General features: G+C 55.7%; 1 protein-coding gene across 4 annotated transcripts in view; it reads right to left on the bottom strand.

Annotated features, from left to right (window-relative positions):
• Positions 1-1,159: 1,159 nt before the first annotated feature.
• THAP4 (THAP domain containing 4) overlaps positions 1,160-19,946 on the bottom strand; it is a 41,165-nt gene continuing 22,378 nt past the window's right edge. For all 4 annotated transcript variants that reach the window (XM_023260012.2, XM_006935765.5, XM_045034749.1 and 1 more), the window contains 4 exons: positions 17,981-18,140; positions 16,922-17,031; positions 16,038-16,141; positions 1,160-1,425 (listed from right to left, as the gene is read on the bottom strand). In XM_023260012.2, coding sequence (XP_023115780.2) covers positions 1,306-1,425; positions 16,038-16,141; positions 16,922-17,031; positions 17,981-18,140 — 494 coding nt within the window. In that variant the 3' untranslated portion in view covers positions 1,160-1,305. The remainder of the gene's footprint in view (positions 1,426-16,037; positions 16,142-16,921; positions 17,032-17,980; positions 18,141-19,946) is intronic.

Genomic DNA, 19,946 nt, shown 5'->3' on the forward strand with positions numbered 1-19,946 from the left:
CCCCAAAGCCCAGATGCTGAAATCCTAACCAGAGGGGCTCTGCTACTTCCCCCTAGACTTTGGAGGGTGAAGTGGCCCGGAGTCTCGGCAGAGACCCACGCCCCACGCGGGTGGAGCCGCTGGTGTGATTCCAGCCGCAGAGACCCCAGAGAACTGCATATAATCTACGCGGCACAGCCGCGTAATCCCACAGGAGCGCGTCCCAGGGAGCCGCGTGTGGGCTGCGTCCAGCAAAGCTGGGGAGGCAGGGCCTCCACCCTGCGGGCCTCCGGGCAGGCCCGGAGCCAAAGAGCGGGACTCTGCCGCCTTCGGGTTTTGGCCCTGCCGGGGAGCGTCCACGCCGTCCCTGGCCTGCCATGTTCGGGAAGCACCTCAACTGTCTGGTTTCTCACGCAGCTAGAGGGGACTTCACCTCAGGATGACTTCATACGAGTCTCCTGCCCTGGATTTACTTGGCCTGCAGCAACCTCCCTGGCCCCTTGGAACCTGGGTCACCAGTCCTGGTCCCTCCTGAGCTCCTAGGTACTGGCCACCTCACCTGGTGCCGCCTTTGTCCCCAAGCCCGGGGTGGGGGGGTGGGCGAGGCTCGGTCCTCCTCTCCCTGGGGCTGGGGCACCACCTCCCTTCACGTGGGCTCCACTTCAGGGCTGGGCTTTTAAGGTGGGGTGTTAGGAAGAAGCAAACGGCTTGTTTTGCTCTGATACGCACACTAAAGCAGTTGGTGGAAACGCCGGGAGTTTGTTTAAAAATACTCCAGCGAAAAGAAGGGAGAAGGGACGAAGCCCTGGGAGGGAGACGGCTGGGTGGCTGGGAGACTGCACAACACACACAGAAATGGGAGCAGCAGTCCGCACAGAACGGCGGGGGGTGAGAGACTCACGGCCGCGGGAACGCCCTTCACCTGTGCAGATGGGGCCCCGAGACCGTCAGCTCTAAAGTCATAAAGTAACCGATCCCCTTTGTGACGCGTCGGTTGTCGGCTCCCCCACTGAAGATTTATAGGTATTGTAGATCTTGCCAAAACTACCAGAAGAAAAGGTGAGGGAACACGAGAGTCACTCCTTAATTTTTTAGGGAAAAGACTGGAAAACAAGCAGCCACCGGCAGATGGAAGAAACGCACAGTCTACACGAGGGACAACATTCAAAATGCTCCGTCATAAAAATAAAGGCCTTTTATTTGGTTTTTCTACGCCGTTACAGGAACACGTGGCAACACGCGGGAGCCCACGGAGACCTGCGGCCACACCCACACCTGCTGCGGGCGTCCACGGGGAAGCCGAAGGGTCACAACACACGCTCGGGGTCACGGGGTCACCTTCTTGTAGGTGACGTGAAGATGCTGAGTCATGGGCTGGGTAGTGGTTGCCATGGAGACCGTCTGTTCGAGTTTGCCGTCAGAATTCAGCCGGAATTTTCGGGTGATCTGAGCAGGACAAAACAAACGCAAACCCCTTAGTTCTGTCTTCCAAGGGCGGCCCTGCCACAGGCCAAGCGTGTGGCACAGGCCGCAACTTGCCGCCTCCATCGTCAGGGGCCCGTGGGCCTCGTGGTGTCCCTGCCAGCAGGTGGGGGGCGTGGGGGGGGGTGGACACAGCCGCCACGGGGCGTGCCGGGGTCAAGGCGTCCTGACCTCAGCTCTGGCCCCTCCCTCTGCCCCTGGGCTGTCCCCAAAGACCAACAGGCAAATGTGGGACTTGGTCTCACCCCAGCCTATTTCTATTAGAAGCCAGCCATCCTTCTCTTTCCTGCTTTGTCACCGTTCACTTTCACACCCACGACTCGAACTGACATAACACGCGTTCTCGGAAAGCTCAGTACGAGCACTTGTGGAACCACGAATTAGTCAGAACAAAGTACGGCGGCCGGTGAGAAAATGCTACCTGTCTGGAACGTTTGCCCAAGAGCGTGGAACACGCAACGGCTGAGACACAACACCGTGGCCGGGACCTTCCGGGTGTTCCGGACGCGCCGGGGGCCGCAAACGTACGAAATAGGACCTTTGCCGCAGGCCGCAGCCAACCGCTCTGTAACTGACCGCCCGGCTCCGAAAAACCAGAAAAGCCGCATTTCAGAAAGTCCACTCAAAGGCATCAGGGAACCACCCCGAAGCCGGGACAAAGGTCCCGGAGAGAAGGGCGTGTGGAGACCCAGCTCGGGGCGGCCCTTCACCCGAGTCGTGTGCCTGCCGTGAGCGGCTGCCTGGACCCCGAGGGGACGGCAGCTCCGATTCGTGGCGCGGTGCTGCGTGGAGCACTCTGCAATTCCACGCCCACCGAGGAGGAGAGGCTGCGGAAGCACCGCGGACTTTGGGCTGCCCCCCAGCACCGAGAGTTAACCGGCTATGGGACAGGGAAGGCCAGCTTCGAAGCGACTCAGCCTGCAACGGGCGGGGTCCGCCCCACAACACCCCTCGGTGGGAGACAGCCCCACACAGAGCCTCATGGCACCTGAGGTTTCCACACACAGGGTCTAGCGTCCAAGAGGGAAAGAGAGAAGAACTGGCTTAGCAAAGGAGGTAAGAGCGGGACCAGCACCCCGGGGTGGGGGTGGGGTGCCGACACCGCCCCGGTCAGGAGGCCACACGGTATTCCCTGCGGACGATTTCAGCAGAGAATCGGATCTGCCAGAAAGAATAAGGTGGAAGTTCTGTAACTGCAAAGTGTGATGATGAAAATTAAAGCCCCCAAGGTGGACTCGGCAGAAGAGTCGCAGCCGGAAAGCGGCCGGTAGAAAACACCCGCTGGACCGTGAGGACAGACAGACGGACGGACGGACGGAAAGTCACAGCTCACACGTGTGGCGGAAACCCCAGCACACAGGACAGAACGATACGGCCAGATGTGAGCACGTCGCAGCTGTGAGACTCACATGGAAGTGCATCCGGGCCTAACACTGGCTGCCCCGGGAGAGCAGGAGCCCCCGGGGCAGGGGCAGGGGCAGGGGCAGGGGCAGGGCGGGCGCCAGGACACAGCGGGACGGCACCACAGAGAAATGACAGAACCGCCACCCAAGGTGTTCTCTTCAAAACTGGAGGCAAAATAAAGACGTCTTTGGACAAAAGAAACTCCACAGATTTCGTATCCCCTTAAACAGAAGACCAGAGGGCCCCCCGCACGGAGAAGCAGGGGCAAACGAAGGGCAGGGCGAGAGCAGGCACGTGGGTGGCCACGTGCAGCGAGGCGTGGGGAGCGTGCGAGTGGGGAAACTGAGGCAGCAGCACGCTTTGCTTCTGTGAACGGGGGAGCGTGGGAAGGGGCTGACCCACGTCCGGCTCATGGGAGGGGTACGAAAAATGCCTCAGATGGCGATGTGTTTGAAAATACCTTCCCTATATTCAAAGTCACACGCCGCTCTGTCAGACACGGTTTCCTTCTGGTCTCCCAGACTCTAACTTGTGACTGAAGGGCGTCAGCTGTGAAAGGCGTCCAGTGAACGAAGCTCCCGGGCTCCCTTTTAGCCAAAGGTACTGGTATGTTCTAAGGCGGGACACACACCTGCTCCCCTAAAGGATGCTCATCTCTGTCTTCGAGTACGAGGAAAGATTTCCGAGGTCACCTGTGAGGAAATCTCTGACTCCTGCTAAAGTGACAGGAAACACTTGTATTTCCTTGTGAGAAGAAAAAAGATTCCTTTTGCCGTCATTCAGAAAAAGAGTGGTGGAAGATAAAAAGCAAAGTAAAAAGGCGACAGGGCAGGGGAGACACACGGAGTCTGCGTCCCGTATCCCGCAACTTGGAGCGTGTCCCCAGCACCAGCAGCTGCCGCCCGGGGGTGCTGGCCACGCAGTCCCAGGCTGCACCCAGGCTCCAGCGCTGGAGCTTGGGAACCTCGCCCATCTGCAAAGTCCCCCTGGTGGCGGTCACCACAGGGCAGACAGCAACACTCGGGAGGCCGGGAGAGCACAAGAGGCAGGCACGGGGGAGCGGAGCACCCAGAACAGGACACACAGACAGATACACAACCGGGGGGCCTCATGTGGCACGTAAGCTTCGTCTCACCGTGTCAGCGCCTGTAATTCTACGTGATTTCTTCTGGAATTTCATTTAAAAATAAACAAGGCTTGGGGCACCCGCGTGGCTCAGTCGGTCAAGCGTCCGACTTCAGCTCAGGTCATGATCTCGTGGTCAGTGTGTTCGAGCCCCGTGTCGGGCTCTGGGCCGACAGCTCGGAGCCTGGAGCTGCTTCGGATTCTGTGTCTCCGTCTCTCTCTGCCCCTCCCCCGCTCATGCTCTGTGCCTCTGTCTCTCAAGAAAAATTAAAAAAAAAAAAATACGGCTGGCTTTTACCTTTGAGACCACTTCTCAGGGGACACAGGTGGAGACACGTGGTCTTGCGGTGCCCTCAGCTGAGTGCCCGGGACCACGCTGCACAGGGATGTGCAGGTGAGGCACTGCCTTGTGAGCCACGGAAAAGAGCGAGGCTGCTGCTTATTTACTCTGAGCCCGTGAGAGGCTCCTCAAAACATCAAACACCTGAGGACAACTGGCCTTTTCTGAACGGCTGTCTCTGCATGGCTGGAGGGGCTTCTGGAAATACCACACGGCCCCCCACAGCCCGCCTCACGGTGCAGTGATCCAAGTGTGGTCTCCCCTCACCTCTGCCTCTTCGTGCCAAACCTGCGACGGCCATCCTATTCCAGTGTAAGCAGCGTGGCGACGGGCAGCAGGCGAGCAGGAGACAGGAGGCAGGCCTGGGGAGCACAGCCCGACCGCCAGCCCAGGAAGGATGTGGGGCTGGGAGCGAGGGGCCACCCTGCGCCCACCGCCCCCAGAGCACACTCACTGGGCTCTGGTCAGGTCGGGCACCTCCGGCACGTGCTGTGTGGCCTCCGGAGTGCTGTCAGCCTGTCGCGGAGATGAGAGCGGTCACAGCGGAGCGCTCGGAGCCAAAGCCAGCAACGGTGGCACCAGTGCACAGGCCCCGAGAGTCGCCCGTCAGGTTCCTTTGGAACTGGAGGCCCTCGAGGACGTTTCTCGTCCCCCCCCTACTGCCAGTCGCTGGAAAGATGTAAAGTCGAGGCAGGCTGCACGCTGCCTTGCTCGGTGGTTCCCATGGCCTCCGCCCGTAGACAGCAATCTGGTAAGCTCGCTCAGAGTAATTCCGTGTTCATCCCAAGTCGGCCACGACAGCGAAGGCATCATCGAAGACCCATCTGGGCCACAGACAGATCCTCATTTGAGGAACGGGAGGCTGGAAGGAGCCGCTAGCTTCGACAGCTTCAAAGGGGAGCCGGTCCAGGCGGCCCGGTGATCGCAGACAGCACGCTCAGACCGCGGGGAGCCCGGCTCCCGCGCACACAGCCGGGCCGAGGGCCCACGAGCCTCTGGAGGTGCAGAAGAGTCCCTCTTGACAAACGCCAGTTGTTCTCTTAGCCAAGGGTGCCCATTTTCCCTAGACTGCGCCCACCGCTGGGAAGCGCGCTGCGGCGGCAGGCGCGCTGTGAGAATTTCTTGATGTCTTAATGCTTTCTAAAAGCATGTTTTTCCTTGTTTTGTTCAGTAGAGAAAAGGTGGAAAAGGAAATTCAGGAGGAAGATGGCTTTCACTGTGTGTTAGTTCCTAAAACAAAGAAATCAGGAAGCCACAGTGGTTACCGTGCTCGCCGTAGAGCAGGTTTGAGGTGGAGGTGTGGTGGAGGGAGCGGAGGTGACAGGGGCCGAGCTTCACAGCCGCGGGAATCCCGGCGAGCCGACAGCTACCCTACAGCCAGGCCTGTCGTCATTCCTCGGTGGCCTGCCGCCAGCCGCACGACCGAGAATCCAAGCGCACGCATGCTCGCCCCCAGCGCCCCCAGCTTACTGAGACACACGACACTGTGTACGTGCACAAGTGTGGACTGGACACAGGTGTCTCTGGTGCTAGCTGACCCCCATCACCTCACACGCTTTTTGTGTACGGGGTGTGCGATCTGTGAGATCTACTGTATACAATACGGTAGAAACTGCCGACACCATGCTGGGCACCACGTCCCCACGACTCACTCCTCTTCTAACTGGACGTCTGTGCCCTTGACCTACAACCTGCCACCCCTCCGCCCCTAGGCAACAACCAGCAGTGTTTCTTTTCCTGCCTTATTTTACTTTAGCACGATCCCCTCGGGGTTTTATCCATGTGGCAGATGACAGGATTTAATTCATTTTAAAATTCTAACATTCCTCGTGTGCGTGTGTGTGGGTGCACATCGCACACATACTCGCTCTACCCGTCGGTGCACATGAAGGCTGCTTCCGTGTCTCTGTGAACGGGTGAGGAGTTCACAGTGGGTCCGGGGGGCAGTATCTGTCTCACGGCCGTAGACACACAGCTGCTCCACAACTGTAACCAGACCCCTGCCCTGCTGCTCGCGGGCGACAAGGAGAGGGGGTTGCCAGAGTGGGGCGAGGGGGAGGTGAGGGAGAGAGGAAGCCAGGAAGAGAGGTCACTTTGAGAGAAGGCACAAAGACAGAAAGATGAAAAACTCACTTAATAGCTTAACTGGAGACAGAAGAAAGACTTGGTGAAATTGAAAATGGGTCGATAAAAATATCCAAATTGGGGGCACCCGGCTGGCTCAGTGGGAGCATGTGACTCTCGATCTCTGGGTTGGTAGTTCGAACACCGTGTTGGGGGTAGAGATTTCTTAAAAATACAATCTTTAGGGGCACCCGGACGGCTCAGTCGGTTGAGCGTCCAGCTCTTGATTGTAGCTCAGGCCACCATCTCGCCGTTTGTGAGTTCGAGCCCCGAGCAGGACTCTGCCGACGGCGTGGAGTCTGCTTGGGATTCTCTCTCTCCCTCTCTCTGCACCTCCCCTACTCCTGCACGTGTGTGCTCTTTCTCAAAAATACATGAACTTTAAGAATAAAACAAAATCTTGGGGCGCCTGGGTGGCGCAGTCGGTTAAGCGTCCGACTTCAGCCAGGTCACGATCTCGCGGTCCGTGAGTTTGAGCCCCGCGTCGGGCTCTGGGCTGATGGCTCAGAGCCTGGAGCCTGTTTCCGATTCTGTGTCTCCCTCTCTCTCTGCCCCTCCCTCGTTCATGCTCTGTCTCTCTCTGTCCCAAAAATAAATAAATGTTGAAAAAAAAAGAATAAAACAAAATCTTAAAATTTTTTAAACATTTATTCGTTTTTGAGAGAGAGAGTGTGTGTGAGTGAGCGGGGGAGGGGCAGAGAGAGAGGGAAACACAGAATCTGAAACAGGCTCCAGGCTCCGAGCTGTCAGCACAGAGCCCGACATGGGGCTCAAACCACGAACCGTGAGATCATGACCTGAGCCGAAGTCGGACGTTTAACCGACTGAGCCACCCGGGAGCCCCAATACAATTTTTAAAATATCCAAACTGAGTAATATAGAGAAAACAGACTGAAGAATGAACAGCCTCGGGGACGTGTGGCACAAGATTAAATGGCTTGACATACGTTTAACAGCAGTTCCGAGGGGAAAACGGGAATAACTGAGCAGGAGAACAGTTGAAGAAATAATGTCTGAAAATCCCCAAATATGAAAAACTCGATCTTACAGTCCCAAGAGTTTCAGGAGACCAGCCCAGGCCCACAGGAGATCTGAAGGGCCGGCACCCCTTTCCCCCACTTCTTTTCCTTTTCCCCTTTTGGGAACCACACATCAGCGACTTGGACAAACCAGGGCATATACGGGGAGGTCAGAGTGTGCCTGCACACGCCCAGGGAAAGGCTCAGAAAAGACCCGAGGAGACCTTCAGTTTACGTCTTGGGTGGTTCCTGCGCACAGGCAGTCTACACCAAAACCAAAAACAAACAAATAAAAAAGCCACCCCAAAACAGTAAACATAAATAAAGGGATGCCCATCCCACGTTCATGGATTAGATGACTCAGTATCAGTAAGATATCAATACTGCCCAGGGATCTACAAAACTAACGAAATCCCTATCGAAACCCCAACAATATGTTTTGTAGAAACAGAAAAATCCATCCTAAGAGTCACATGGAATTCTCAGGGACCCGGAATAGCCAAAAAAATCCTGAAAAGGAAGAACAAAACTGGAAGACACACACCTCTTGATTTCACAATAGCGCGGCACTGGCATACAGACAGACGTACAGACGATGCGCCAGAACAGAGGCCTCAGAAACAAGCCCTCACATACGTGGTCAGTTTTCAACGCAGCTGCCAAGACCACTCTACGTGGGAAGGACGGTCTTTGTAACAAATAGCGCTGGGAAAACTGGACGTCCACACGGGAAAGAACGAGGCTGGACGCTTCCCTAGCCCCACACACAAAAACGAACCCAAAGCGAGTCAGAGACTTTAATGTCACAGCTGAAACAATAAAACCCTTAGAAGAAAACAGCACAGACGCTTCACTGCGCGGGACTTGGCGATGTTTGGATGTGACACTGAATGCAGAGCCAACAACAGAAAAAACAGACAAACCGTAATTCATGAAAATTACAAATTTGTATGCGTCCAAAGACACCAAACAGTAAAAACAACTCACGCAACGAGAGAAACATCGGCCGGTCGCGTCTCTGGTAACAGAAGTCCGGCTGCCGCCCCAACAGCTCGAGCAGCCGGAGGGTGAGGACGTGGAGGAGGGGGCCTCCCGCACAGCCGCCGTGGGGCTCGGCGTGGGCTTCCTCACAAAACCAGAAACGGGACTGCCGCGCGACCCCGCCAGCCCGCTTTCGGGTCCACGCTCAGAAGAACCGAAAGCGGCGTCCTGCAGATGTCTGTGCACCCACGGTAACCGCATTCCAGCCGCTACAAGGTGCAGGCGGCCCTGGCGTCCGCCACGGATGAACGGATGAGCAAAATGTACCACATACACACAACAGAGTAGTACTCAGCCCGAAGAAGGAAGTTCGGCAATATCCCACAACACGCACGAACCCTGGGCACGTTGCCCTACGTACAATAAGCCAGTAACAAGAGACACACAGGGTGTGACTCTGCTTGGATGAGGTCCCTGGAGTCGTCAGGCTCATAGCGCACCGAGTGGGACACGGGGCACCAGGGGCTGTAGGGGGAGACAATGGGGAGTCGTGAGTCACGGGGCATAGAGCTTCAGTCTTAGGAAACCCAAGTGTCCTGGGGATGCGCGGTGGTGATGGCTGCTCGACTGCACGAATATACTTAACACTGCGGACGCACGTCCGTAAACACAGGTAGGATGTGGGGCGCCCGGGTGGCTCAGTCCGTTAAATGTCTGACTCTCGATTTTGGCTCAGGTCGTGATCTCACGGTTTGTGGGATCGAGCCCTGTGTCGGGCTCTGTGCTGACAGTGTGGAGCCTGCTTGGGATTCTCTACCCATCCCCGCTGCCCCTCCCGTGCTGGCGTGCACATGTGCACTCTCTCTCTCTCAAACAAATACATAAACGTGAGACAATTACTTGAAAAACGGTCAAGATGCTAAAGTTTGTTACATGTATTTCACGCCACAGTTAAAAAAAAAAAAAGAAAAGAAAAAACAAAGTTCGGGAGTGAAATAGTCCCAAGAGACTTGCTGAAAGCAGACTATGCTGCGAGAAGGGCCACTGATGTAGGTCTTGAGGATGAAGGGAGATGATACCGCTGGAGACGCAGGGCCGCAGGAAGGAGAGGAGAGCGGCACACAGAGAAAGGCAGTGGGTGGTGAGAAGAGGGTACCGTTTCCCCTCACTGTAATTTCCCTGCAAATCAACTATTTAAAGCAAAAGGAACAGTACCGTGAAGATTTATGGTGTGTGTGTGTGTGTGTGTGTGTGTGTACTTTTGACATCAATGTTTACACAAACATGTTACGGGTGTGACGACACCGTACAGAAGAAACGGTCAGGGGGACTGCAGAGCGGGAAGAAGGCAGCATCAGCTGTGAAGTCGGATTATCCACAACCAGTGTGAAGGGGCAAATGTCACGGTGGCCTCCGAGCAACCATTAAAAAAACGAGGGAGACACAGTTGAGAAGCTAACAGCCATAGAAACGATGAGACCTCGTCATTTGTGACCACGTGGGTGGGCCTAGCATGAGTGAAACAGATCAGCCAAAGGAAGACAGAAACCATAGAATTTTACTTATATGTGTTATCTAAAAAACAAAATAAGCAAAAAAAAAGCAGGAAGAGACCCATAAATGCAGAGAACGCGCTGGTGGTTGCCAGAGGGGAGGGGCGGGGCTGGAGAGAGGGGCGCAGGGGAGAGGGAGGGCCAGGCTTCTGGTTACGGGGCGAAGGAGGCCCGGTGCGGGAGGCCCAGCACGGGGACCACAGCCAGTGGCACTGGAGGAGCGTCGCGCAGTGACAAACGGGAGCTACGCTCGTGGGAGCACGGCGTCCTGCCCACGCCGTCCGGTCACCGCATTGTACACCTGAGAGTGACGTGACAACGTGTGTCAACTACATTTCAATAAGAAAAAGCGGGGGGGGGGGGCACCTGGGTGGCTCAGTTAAGCCTCTGACTCTTGGTTTCAGTTCAGGTCATGATCTCGTGGTTCGTGGGTTACAGCCTGTGTTGGGCTCTGCACAGACCATGCGGAGCCTGCTTGGGATTCTCTCTCTGGCCCCCCCTCACTCTCTCTGTCTCTCTAAAAAATAAATAAATAAACATAAAAAAAAACCCCTAACAGAATAAGACAGAACGCCAAATATATTTAACCCAAGAGAATGCAGTAAAGGAACAAAAACAAGAAAGCACAAAAAAACAAATCAAGGTGGCGGTCTTACAACCAACCATACTAGTAATATTGTTCTTAAATATACGTGGACTCAACATTCCAATTAAAATATAGAGTTTTTTGACAATAAAAGCAAGCCTACAAGAGATGCACTCTGAATGCAGACAAAGAGGTTCAATGCAGAAAGGTAGGAAGACAGACACGGCACATAGACAATCACCACCGGAGAGCAGGTATGGTTGTGTTACTCTCCAACTTCAAGGTACACACAAGTTACCAAGGGTAACATGTCATAAACATGAAATATCATACGTACGCATTTAATAACAGAGCTTCAAAATTGTGAAGCAAAAGCAGGTGGAAGTAAAGGAGAGAATTAGCCTCAATCATTGTTGGAGAGTTTAACACCTGTCTGCAATCAGATAGAACCAGACTCCCTCCCCCAAAAAGTTCAGTTGTATGCTAGAAATCTGAATGACGCCATCAAGAGACCTGACCTAACAGTGTCAGGTCCGCTGCACCCCACAACTGTCGACTTCTTACTCATCTGGACTGTGTATGGTATATTCACCAAGTTATAGCACACATTGTGGCATAAAGTAACTCTAAGAACACATTCTCTGGGCTTTACAGAGTTGAATTAGAAGTCACTAGCAATACGGTAAGTAGAAAATCCTTAAATATTTGGAAAGTAGTAGCATACCTTCCAAATAATCCAGTTCCAAGAAGAAAAGTCACTAGAGAAAATATTTTGAGCTAGGAGGTCGTAAGAACACACTCTACTAATATCTGCGGGAGGCAGCTGAAGCAGGGCTTACAGGAAAATTCATAGTTTCAAGTGTTACAAACTAAAAATGGGCTAGGTATCAATGATGCAAGTTTCTCATTTAAGAAATCAAAAAACAGGAGGAAATTAAACTCAGGATGATTAGAATAAAAAATAATATGAAGCAAAACTTCTCCAATTTATGTACTTAAGCAATACAAAAATTCAGCAATAACTAAAAATGATAAATCATTACAATCAGGTGGGGTTTACCTGAAGGATGCAAGGTTGGTTCAACATCTGAGAAACTTCCTATAACGAATCACATTAAGAGAATAATATAGCAGGGGCGCCTGGGTGGCTTGGTTAAGTGTCTGACTTTAGCTCAGGTCACGATCATGCAGTTCGTGGGTTCGAGCCCTGAGTCTGTGCTGCTGACAGCTCAGAGCCAGGAGTCTGCTTCAGATTCTGTGTCTCCCTCTCTCTCTGTTCCTCCCCCACTCGTGCTCTCTCTCTCTTTCTCAAAAATAAATAAACATTAAGAAAAAAACAACAAAAAAACATCAATTCCAAAATCATAAACTAAAGTGAAAGAGAAAACCATAAAAATTCTTGGAGAAAATGCAAGTTACTCACCTCTGCTGCCTGGCTTGGGCAAAACAACTTACGAAAGGGCATTAAAAGGACAAACCGTAAAAGACAAGACTGGTAACAGAACGTGAAAAGTAAGACACTTTGTTAACGAAACGAAAAGCTAAGTCATCAGCAGGAACGCTGTTACCGTGTCAACGTGCAGACCTTGCGTCCAGAACACGTAACCCTCAGAGCTGGGCGACAGGGGCACAGGATGCGGGCGCTGGCTTCACAGATGAGAAATGGGCACCAGGAGGGTGCAACCCCGTCAGGCATCCGGGAGTGTGTTTATCAGCACAGGGAATGCCGTCTGCGGCCACTCAGGGACCAGTGCTGCAGAGAGGGCGGCCCGGGGACCGTGGTGCGGTCACGCTGGGCACCAGTAAGCCTGGCGCTCGCCACGGGACTGGGCGGTGGCAGGCCGAGGTCGTCACCCGAGAAGTGAAACCACATGTCTGCGTGCAGGAGCACACAGACGCTCGTGATGGCCCAGAGCTGGAAACAAACCAACCCACGTCCGTCAAAGAGAGTAGACAAAGCTGTGACGGACGTGCCCTGGGCATCAAAACACCCAAGCTTCTGCTAAGAGCAATAGCAGGAATGAATCTCAAAAGTGTTTCCCTGAATGAAAGGAGTAAATACTGGATGGTTCCATTCATAAGGGGTCCCAGAAGTCACACACCTAGTCTGTGGCAACAGAAATCTGGCCCTGGTTGGGGGGCAGGGGCTGGGGGCCAGGCTATTATGGTCTTGACTTACGGGCATGGACACCTCAAGTGTATGTGCTAATTCCACGTAACTATACTTCAAAAGAGTTGATTTTTTTTAAGTAAAAAAAAAAAAAAATTCTAGTAATCTCTAATAACTAAAACACAGTGGACTGGCCCAGGGTGGACAGGCAGGGCGCCTGGACAGGGAGTGGGGTGGCAGACAGGCAGGTTGCCTGGACGGGGAGGGCGATGCAGGCCTTTCCGGCTGGGGCTGGGACAGCGAGCCTTTTATCTGCACCAAAGTGTAGGTGCGTTGATGAGCTGAAGGGGAGGTTTTAAGTCAAGCTGTAATGCTTCCAGAAAAAAATACATAGAATACGTATTTTCTGACAGTGTTCAGGGAAGACTGCTTAATTAAGAAACACCAAAACCAATCCAGAAAGGAGAGCCTGGGAAATTGAACCACATATAATTAAAGTTTAGTAAGAGGAGGAAGTGATACAGACAGGAACGGATACTGGCACCACAAGTAACTGACAAGGAGCTTATATCCAAATTATATGGGGACGAAGAAATTGTATGGGGATGAAGCCGGCGGGACAGACACAGTGGATGCGGGTCAGAGGGCCGGGTCAGGACTTCCCAAAAGGAGGGACCAAGCAGGCAGGGATGGACACTGCTCAGCCTCACTGGCCGTCAGAGCAGCCTGACCGCACAAGTCAGCACCTCAGGATGCGGGGAGTTTCTGGAAGGCAGGGCCTCTCTGATCCTCAGTGTCAGATGAGGGCAGGGGCTAGACCCGCTGTCTCAGAGCCGTGTGGACAGTGTGGAGTCCTGAACGACCAAACACAGATGGCAAGTAACAGAGAAGGGTGAGGATGGGGTTGGGCTTCAGTAGCAGACAGGCAGGGACCTGTCCCGACACCTGCCACTCCCAGGGGTCTGCAGAAGCCAGGCGTTCTACCTGCCAGCTGCTGGGAGGACAGACAGGTACTTCCAGTCCCCGCCCCCCTCCCTTCTTCTGGCCCCAAGTGTGAGCTTCTCACTTCCAGGTTCTGTCCATGTCGAGCCAGCGGGGAGGCCAACCCAGGCACCCACCAGCCTTCGGTCGGCCGGGTCGCTCTGCGGGGCTGAGCCTTCCTCTGGCCCTGCCCCCACAGGCTTCACCTCACCTTCTCTGTCCTGCAGAGAGGGGCTCCTCTGTTTCCTAAAGCCCAAAGTCAGTTCTCCAGCAAAAATAAAGCTCCCCCCACCTCCATAAAAGCCTGATAAAATAAGTAACCTCTGGCAAGTACCAGCAAGAAAAAGAGAAAACGGTCATACGCAAAAGATCAGAGATGTAAGGTGGACACAGAATGGCAGAGAGAGACCAGTATGTGTCACTTCTTCCTCAAACTTGAAAACCTAGAAGAAAGGGCACCTTTCCCGGGAACCGTGAGGGGAGGCTGCCAACGGAGCAGCGAGGGAGAGGGTCGGGCAAGCAGGGAGGGAAGCGGGGGCCGCCCAGGCTGGGCCCAGACGCTGTCCCCTGGACACCCACCAGGAACAGGCAATTTCCATGGGGCTCCCTCCTTGTCAGGGAACGGAAACCACTAAAAAGCTCCCAGCTCACTCTGTGAAAAACTGATACCCAAATGGATAATAATTCCTGAAAATCATGCAAGTAGGAGCTACCCTCAAAAAGCAGGCACGCCTCAACACTTAGAAGTTATTATTCTGATTCACCGCGTCAACAGCTTCAATGAGAAAAAGCACAGAATCCTCCCAAAAGAGGCTGCAAAAGCATTTGATGAAACTCAAAACCCCTTCCTGAATATAATTCTTACCATAGTAAAAACATAGTAGAAACAGGATGTCCTTACCCGACCAGCCCGCCAGCCCCTCACGGGGTGAGCGCCAACACACGTCTCTGCTCGGTCAGGGTTGTGCCCAAGAACCAGCTGTCAGACGTGACAGACACGTCCCAGTTCAGCACAGGTGGACAGAAACCAGAGCCCTCCCACCACCAACAGCAATCAGAAGGCGAAGCCACATGCCATCGGTACAGCCACGAACGCTAGAGAGGACCACGACGTCACCTGCCATGAAATGTCCAACACCTACATAATTACACAAGATTATAAAGAAAGAAACTTGGTGCCCCCGAAAGAGCACAAACTAGACCTGAAACCATGGCAACACAGCCCCGAGCCGCTGTGTGCTGCTGCAGACGAGGAGGCCGCTTCTCCCCGGATTCATTCGTGCACTTGTGCAGCCCAGCACATACGGCTCATGCAGAAGAGGAAGTGCTGAAGAATTCACCAAGGAAACTTAGAGAAAAGAGTATCGGGAGCCTACGTTATTGAACAATTTTAAATTACTATCAGTGAGGAGGCGGACAGACAGACGGACACTTCCTCTGCCATCTGTGGGATGGGCCCGAGCCAGGCAGGACACTTCAGGTCTGTGGGGCACTGGTCACCACGTGTCTGTACACGGCATCATGGGAAAACAAATCTGGGACGGACTAGGGTCTGAGTGTGAAAAGCTACAAGAGCGTGGGGAAGGGAGGGATGCTTGGATACTTTGATCATCTGAGCAGAAACACCTCCCAGAGCCAGAACCCAAATCCAGACGCCATGGAGGGAAAGACCCCTGGAGGGAGCGACAGGAAAGCTCACAACAGGGGGTGGAGCACGGCACAAACCAAACTACCACGTGCCACCAAATGGGGACTGTGTCACATAAGCAGCAGACACGGGGGTACCAGCCACGCACACAGAAAGCTCCCGTAAATGACAACGCACACAACACAGGCAAGGACCGCGAACATCAAGTATGAGAGGAGACGTGGGGACGCTCCCTGCATCCACGAGTTCAACGTGAACACAGCCGAGATGCCGTCTTTGATCCGTCAGACTTGCGAGGGCCAGTAAGTCTGCGAGCAGCGCTGAGGAAGGAGCAGCGAGCTGGGTGCCCTCACGCAACGCTGGTGGGAACGCAGCGGTCAAGAAAAGCAATTTAACGGAATCTGTCACAATTTAAAATGTGCCTTTGACCCAGCAATTCACTCGGGAGAAATCTCGCAAAAGCGGACAGCACAAACGCAGAAGGATGTGTGTGCCAGAAAACCGGCAAACCCGAGGCCCCCGCCCACCGGCCAGGGACCAGGTGTCTGAATGGTGGCACACCCCCACGTGGGCATGAGAAAGCACGGGCAGACAGGCTCGGTCAAGCAGAAAGGCAGACTTTAGGCGAAGGGACGGGCCGTGACCCCGGCCCGAGTGTGTGATGGTGGCGAGGGCACCCGCGAGGGGACTGCGGTGCGGACTCACCTGCTCCACGTGGGGCTCCTTGGCGAAGGAGATCCTGGCGACGGAGTGGGACGTGATGCATAGCTCCTGCCCGTTCACCTCGCCCTCCTCCACCTCCACGATGCCTGTGGGACCGCCAGTCCTCAGTGTCCCGCCCGCGGCTTCCTATGCCGCGGCTCCCACCACCGGCCTTTGCACCCCAGGCTTCAACAGGTCTGAACTTTGAAGCCATTGAGGCAACGACCTGTCCCCCTGGCCAGCACAGAGACTCCCAGGCGTCGAGGGGGAAAGACTCACGGGTCCTCTTATAGCCGGGGCGGGGGGTGTCTGTGGAGGGTCATTCTCTCCGGGGGTGCCCTGACCCTGGCCCTGCCCTCGGCCCCATGAAAAAGGCCAGGAGGCATCCCCCTCCCGGCCGTTCGCTGCCCCCCCGACCTCCAGCTCCCTACTGCCTTGGGCAGGCCCACCCCAAGTCGGGCTGGTTCTGACTGTCCACCTGCTTCTAGGAAGTGAGCCTCACTTGGACCAGTGAGCAAGGTTAAAGGTCAAGCAGGTGTGATTTGAGTAATTTCCAATTAATCAACCCTGTGAGCTATCTTAGGGTGGCCTGGCACTGGGGGCAGTGCGGACTTCCAGAGAACCTCGGGCCCCGTGTGGGCCTCCTGGTCTGGTTCCCTCCACACAGCCCCAGCCTACAGGAAACACCCGTGTGCAGCTCAGGGGAAAAGGGGACCCACAGCCCCTGCCACCAGCTCCCTCCCGCCAGCCCCACTGGGCCTGTCCGAAGGCCTGATGCTTCCCAGAGGTCACTTGCAGAGTGGCAGGCGGGACGCAGATGCTACCTCTGGCGCTGGCCACCCCTCTACTGGCATGCGGGCAGGGGGCGGGCCGTCCAGGGACAGTACCTGTGTTCTGGGCGCTGACGAAGGCCACCTTGTTGGTGTCGGGCTTGAGGCGGATGAAGCCACACTCCCTGTGCATGGGCTTGTGCGTGTCCGGGTGGAAGGCGTTGAATCTAGCGGGCAGGAGGGTGAAGGCCCAGGTAGCGGATACCCCCGAGACAGGGCCAGGCTGCGTGCACGTGCCCGTCTCACTGTATGAAGCCCCCACCCACCAAATGTAAAATAAACAGCTTCTTGTTCACGTGGAAAATGCAGAGACACATAAAAGACACGGCCCAAGACACACGAGAGGCCATGTGTGTGGCCCGGCTGCCAGGTACGTCAGGACTTTCTGTCTCCAACCCAGAAGCTGCTCCTCCAGGTGCCACCCGCCCTCGCTCTCGTCTGTGTCCCCATCTTCCCGACCATCACGACTGACAGTGACCTTGATGACAGAAACTCGGTCTCCATAGTTTAGGCACACACCTCCCGCAAGGCCCCTCCGTGCTTTTCGGTCCCACGCACCCCACGAGCACAGTCAAATCCCACCCTCACCCCAGGCTTTGCCTCTTGGGAGCTACTATCGTGCTCGGGGGTCCCACCAACCCCCACGTAAGACACAGCAGGCACGAAGTCAGGGTGCTGACAGAGGACCTCAAAGGCCGTGCGCTTGGCTGTGTGGCACGAATCTGAGAACCACAATACTAACCGCTTCTCTGAGACCTCACACGGCTCAGCTCAGGGGGGAATTCTGGGAAAGGCATGTTTGTCATTTTATTCTCAGTGACACGGGGGTGGCTGGTCTCCATACAGGACCGCGGCAGGCACAGGGAACTTAACTGAGTGCCGGCACCACTGATGGTGTGTTTGCATCAACACGCCCGAGGCTTTGTGGTCGGCCGCGCGTCTTCAGAAACGTGACCACCAGAAAGCACCTCGTTACCCACTGTGCGACCAGATTCGGGGCAGGGAGAGGGCGCGTCTCCGAAATACAACCAAGTTCCTTTGTGTCTTCCCACCCGGCGCCTGCCGCTCCATCCCCGGCCCGGACCTGCTCTTGCACGCGGTCGGGGGCACACTTACGAGAAGTTCAGCACGGGCTGGCCCACGTGGGAGATGTACACCTCCTCCAGGTACCGGAAGGGCTGCAGCGTCGGGAAGGTGCCGGCTCCCGGCGGGTCGGACAGCCAGGTGCCCAGCATCCAGGACAGCGGCTCCACCACTGGGTTCATCGTGGGGGGCTCTGAGGACAGAGGGAAGAGGCGGTCAGTGGGCTCCGTGTCCACGCTCGGTGAGGGAGCACGCCCTCGTGCAGACAGCAGAGCTGGTGCCTCCAAGAACGCGCACCAGCCGGCCGTCGAGCCGGGGAGAGACAGCAAATGTCATCTTGTCAGACGCAGCTCCCACATGGGGGAGACAGCAAGAGGGCCTGGGGGTGGGCGGGGCTGAGGTCAAGTCCAAGGAAGACGGACCCGCGGAGGAGGGCTGCCCTGCGCCAGGCTGGCGGCAAGAAGTGGGAGCAGCTGTGGGTGGAAAACGGCGGGTCGCCCCTGCACCGTGGGAGCCCGCCCGGGCAGACACAGGTGGCCGGGGAGGGGTGGGGCCGCTCCTTCCCCCAGCTGGCCGGCTCCTCCCGGCCTCTGCAGATGGCCTGTGGACAGTTGGGAGTGAGCATGGCCATAAGACTTTCGTAGTTAGACGACAAGAGAAAAGTGAAGTCGGGACTTCGGCTACCACCTATGGTGGAGACCAGGAATAAACGCTTCATAGTCAAAGGTCTGGAGCGGGACAGAGCAGACAAACACCCTGCTCACAGGGACACCGGTGTCCCACCGAGGGAAGAGAGCAGTCCACCAAGAAATAAGAAAAGGATGCTGAATGTGTGGCGAAAGAGGCGACAAGCTGAAAGGGGGTGGGGCTGTGTGGCATTTGAGCTTGAAACTTTGAGGGCGGAGGACGCGTGCAGAGGCCGCGGTGGGAGTGGGCCTGTGGCCGCTCCGGGACACGGAGGCTTCCCCAGGGCCAGCCGGGCCAGATCCTGGAGGACCCTGGGGAGGTCTGAGTGGGAGACGTGGGGGCAGCACGTGCCTGGTGGCGGAAGAGGGCGGCCTGGGCCCCGTGTCGCCGGTGGAAAGGGCCAGATCCCAGGGGTGCCCTGCAGAGACAGCCAGCTGCACGCACTGATGTCTGGGATGCAGGGCTGGCGAGCAGCGCCCGAGGTCCAAGGCATCAGGGAGACAAGGGGAGAGCAAAGCTCGGATGGTTTGGGCCTGCGGTTCTCAGAATAAACAGAAATCGCTGTTTTTCAGCCAGCCAGCCAGCCAGCCACAGCCTCTGAGATGCTCTCTGTCCAGCGGACCCTGGGTCGCGTCCAGGGCAGCACTTGGAGCCGCTGTCCAGGCCCCACCTGCTGGTCCAGTCCCCTGTGAGTGAGAGCAGTGCCCGCCTGGGCTGGTGAGCGTGGCCCTTCCCCGGGGCACATAGCCTAGGGTGGCGGTGGTGGAACTGCAGCCAGGCCCCGTGGGCCTGGGATGAGGGGGAGGGAGACAGACAGGGAAGGACCCAGAGACGGAGGGAGGCAGACAGACAGACACAGAGACAGGGAAGGACCCAGACAGGGGAAGGACAGACGGTCAGACAGAGAGACAGACCGGGAAGGACCCAGAGACGGAGGGAGACAGACGGACAGACACAGAGAGACAAACATGGAAGGACCCAGAGACGGGGGAAGACAGAAGGACAGAGACACACCGGGAAGGACCCAGAGACTGGGGGGAGACAGACAGACAGACAGACACAGACATAGAGACAGACAGGGAAGGACCCAGAGACTGGGGGGAGACAGACAGACAGACAGACACAGACATAGAGACAGACAGGGAAGGACCCAGAGATGGGGAAAGACAGACGGACAGACAGAGAGAGCTGGGTTATGCTCTTTCTTGCCTCAAAATCTCTCTGGGGATCTCTCTGAGGGAACAGGGCTGGTAGGTAAGCATTATCACCTCTTTCAGAAAGGAATAAAAAACGACAACAGAGATAATTGAAA

The sequence above is a fragment of the Felis catus genome, chromosome C1, assembly GCF_018350175.1.
Source record: "Felis catus isolate Fca126 chromosome C1, F.catus_Fca126_mat1.0, whole genome shotgun sequence".
Taxonomy (NCBI): Eukaryota; Metazoa; Chordata; class Mammalia; order Carnivora; family Felidae; genus Felis; species Felis catus.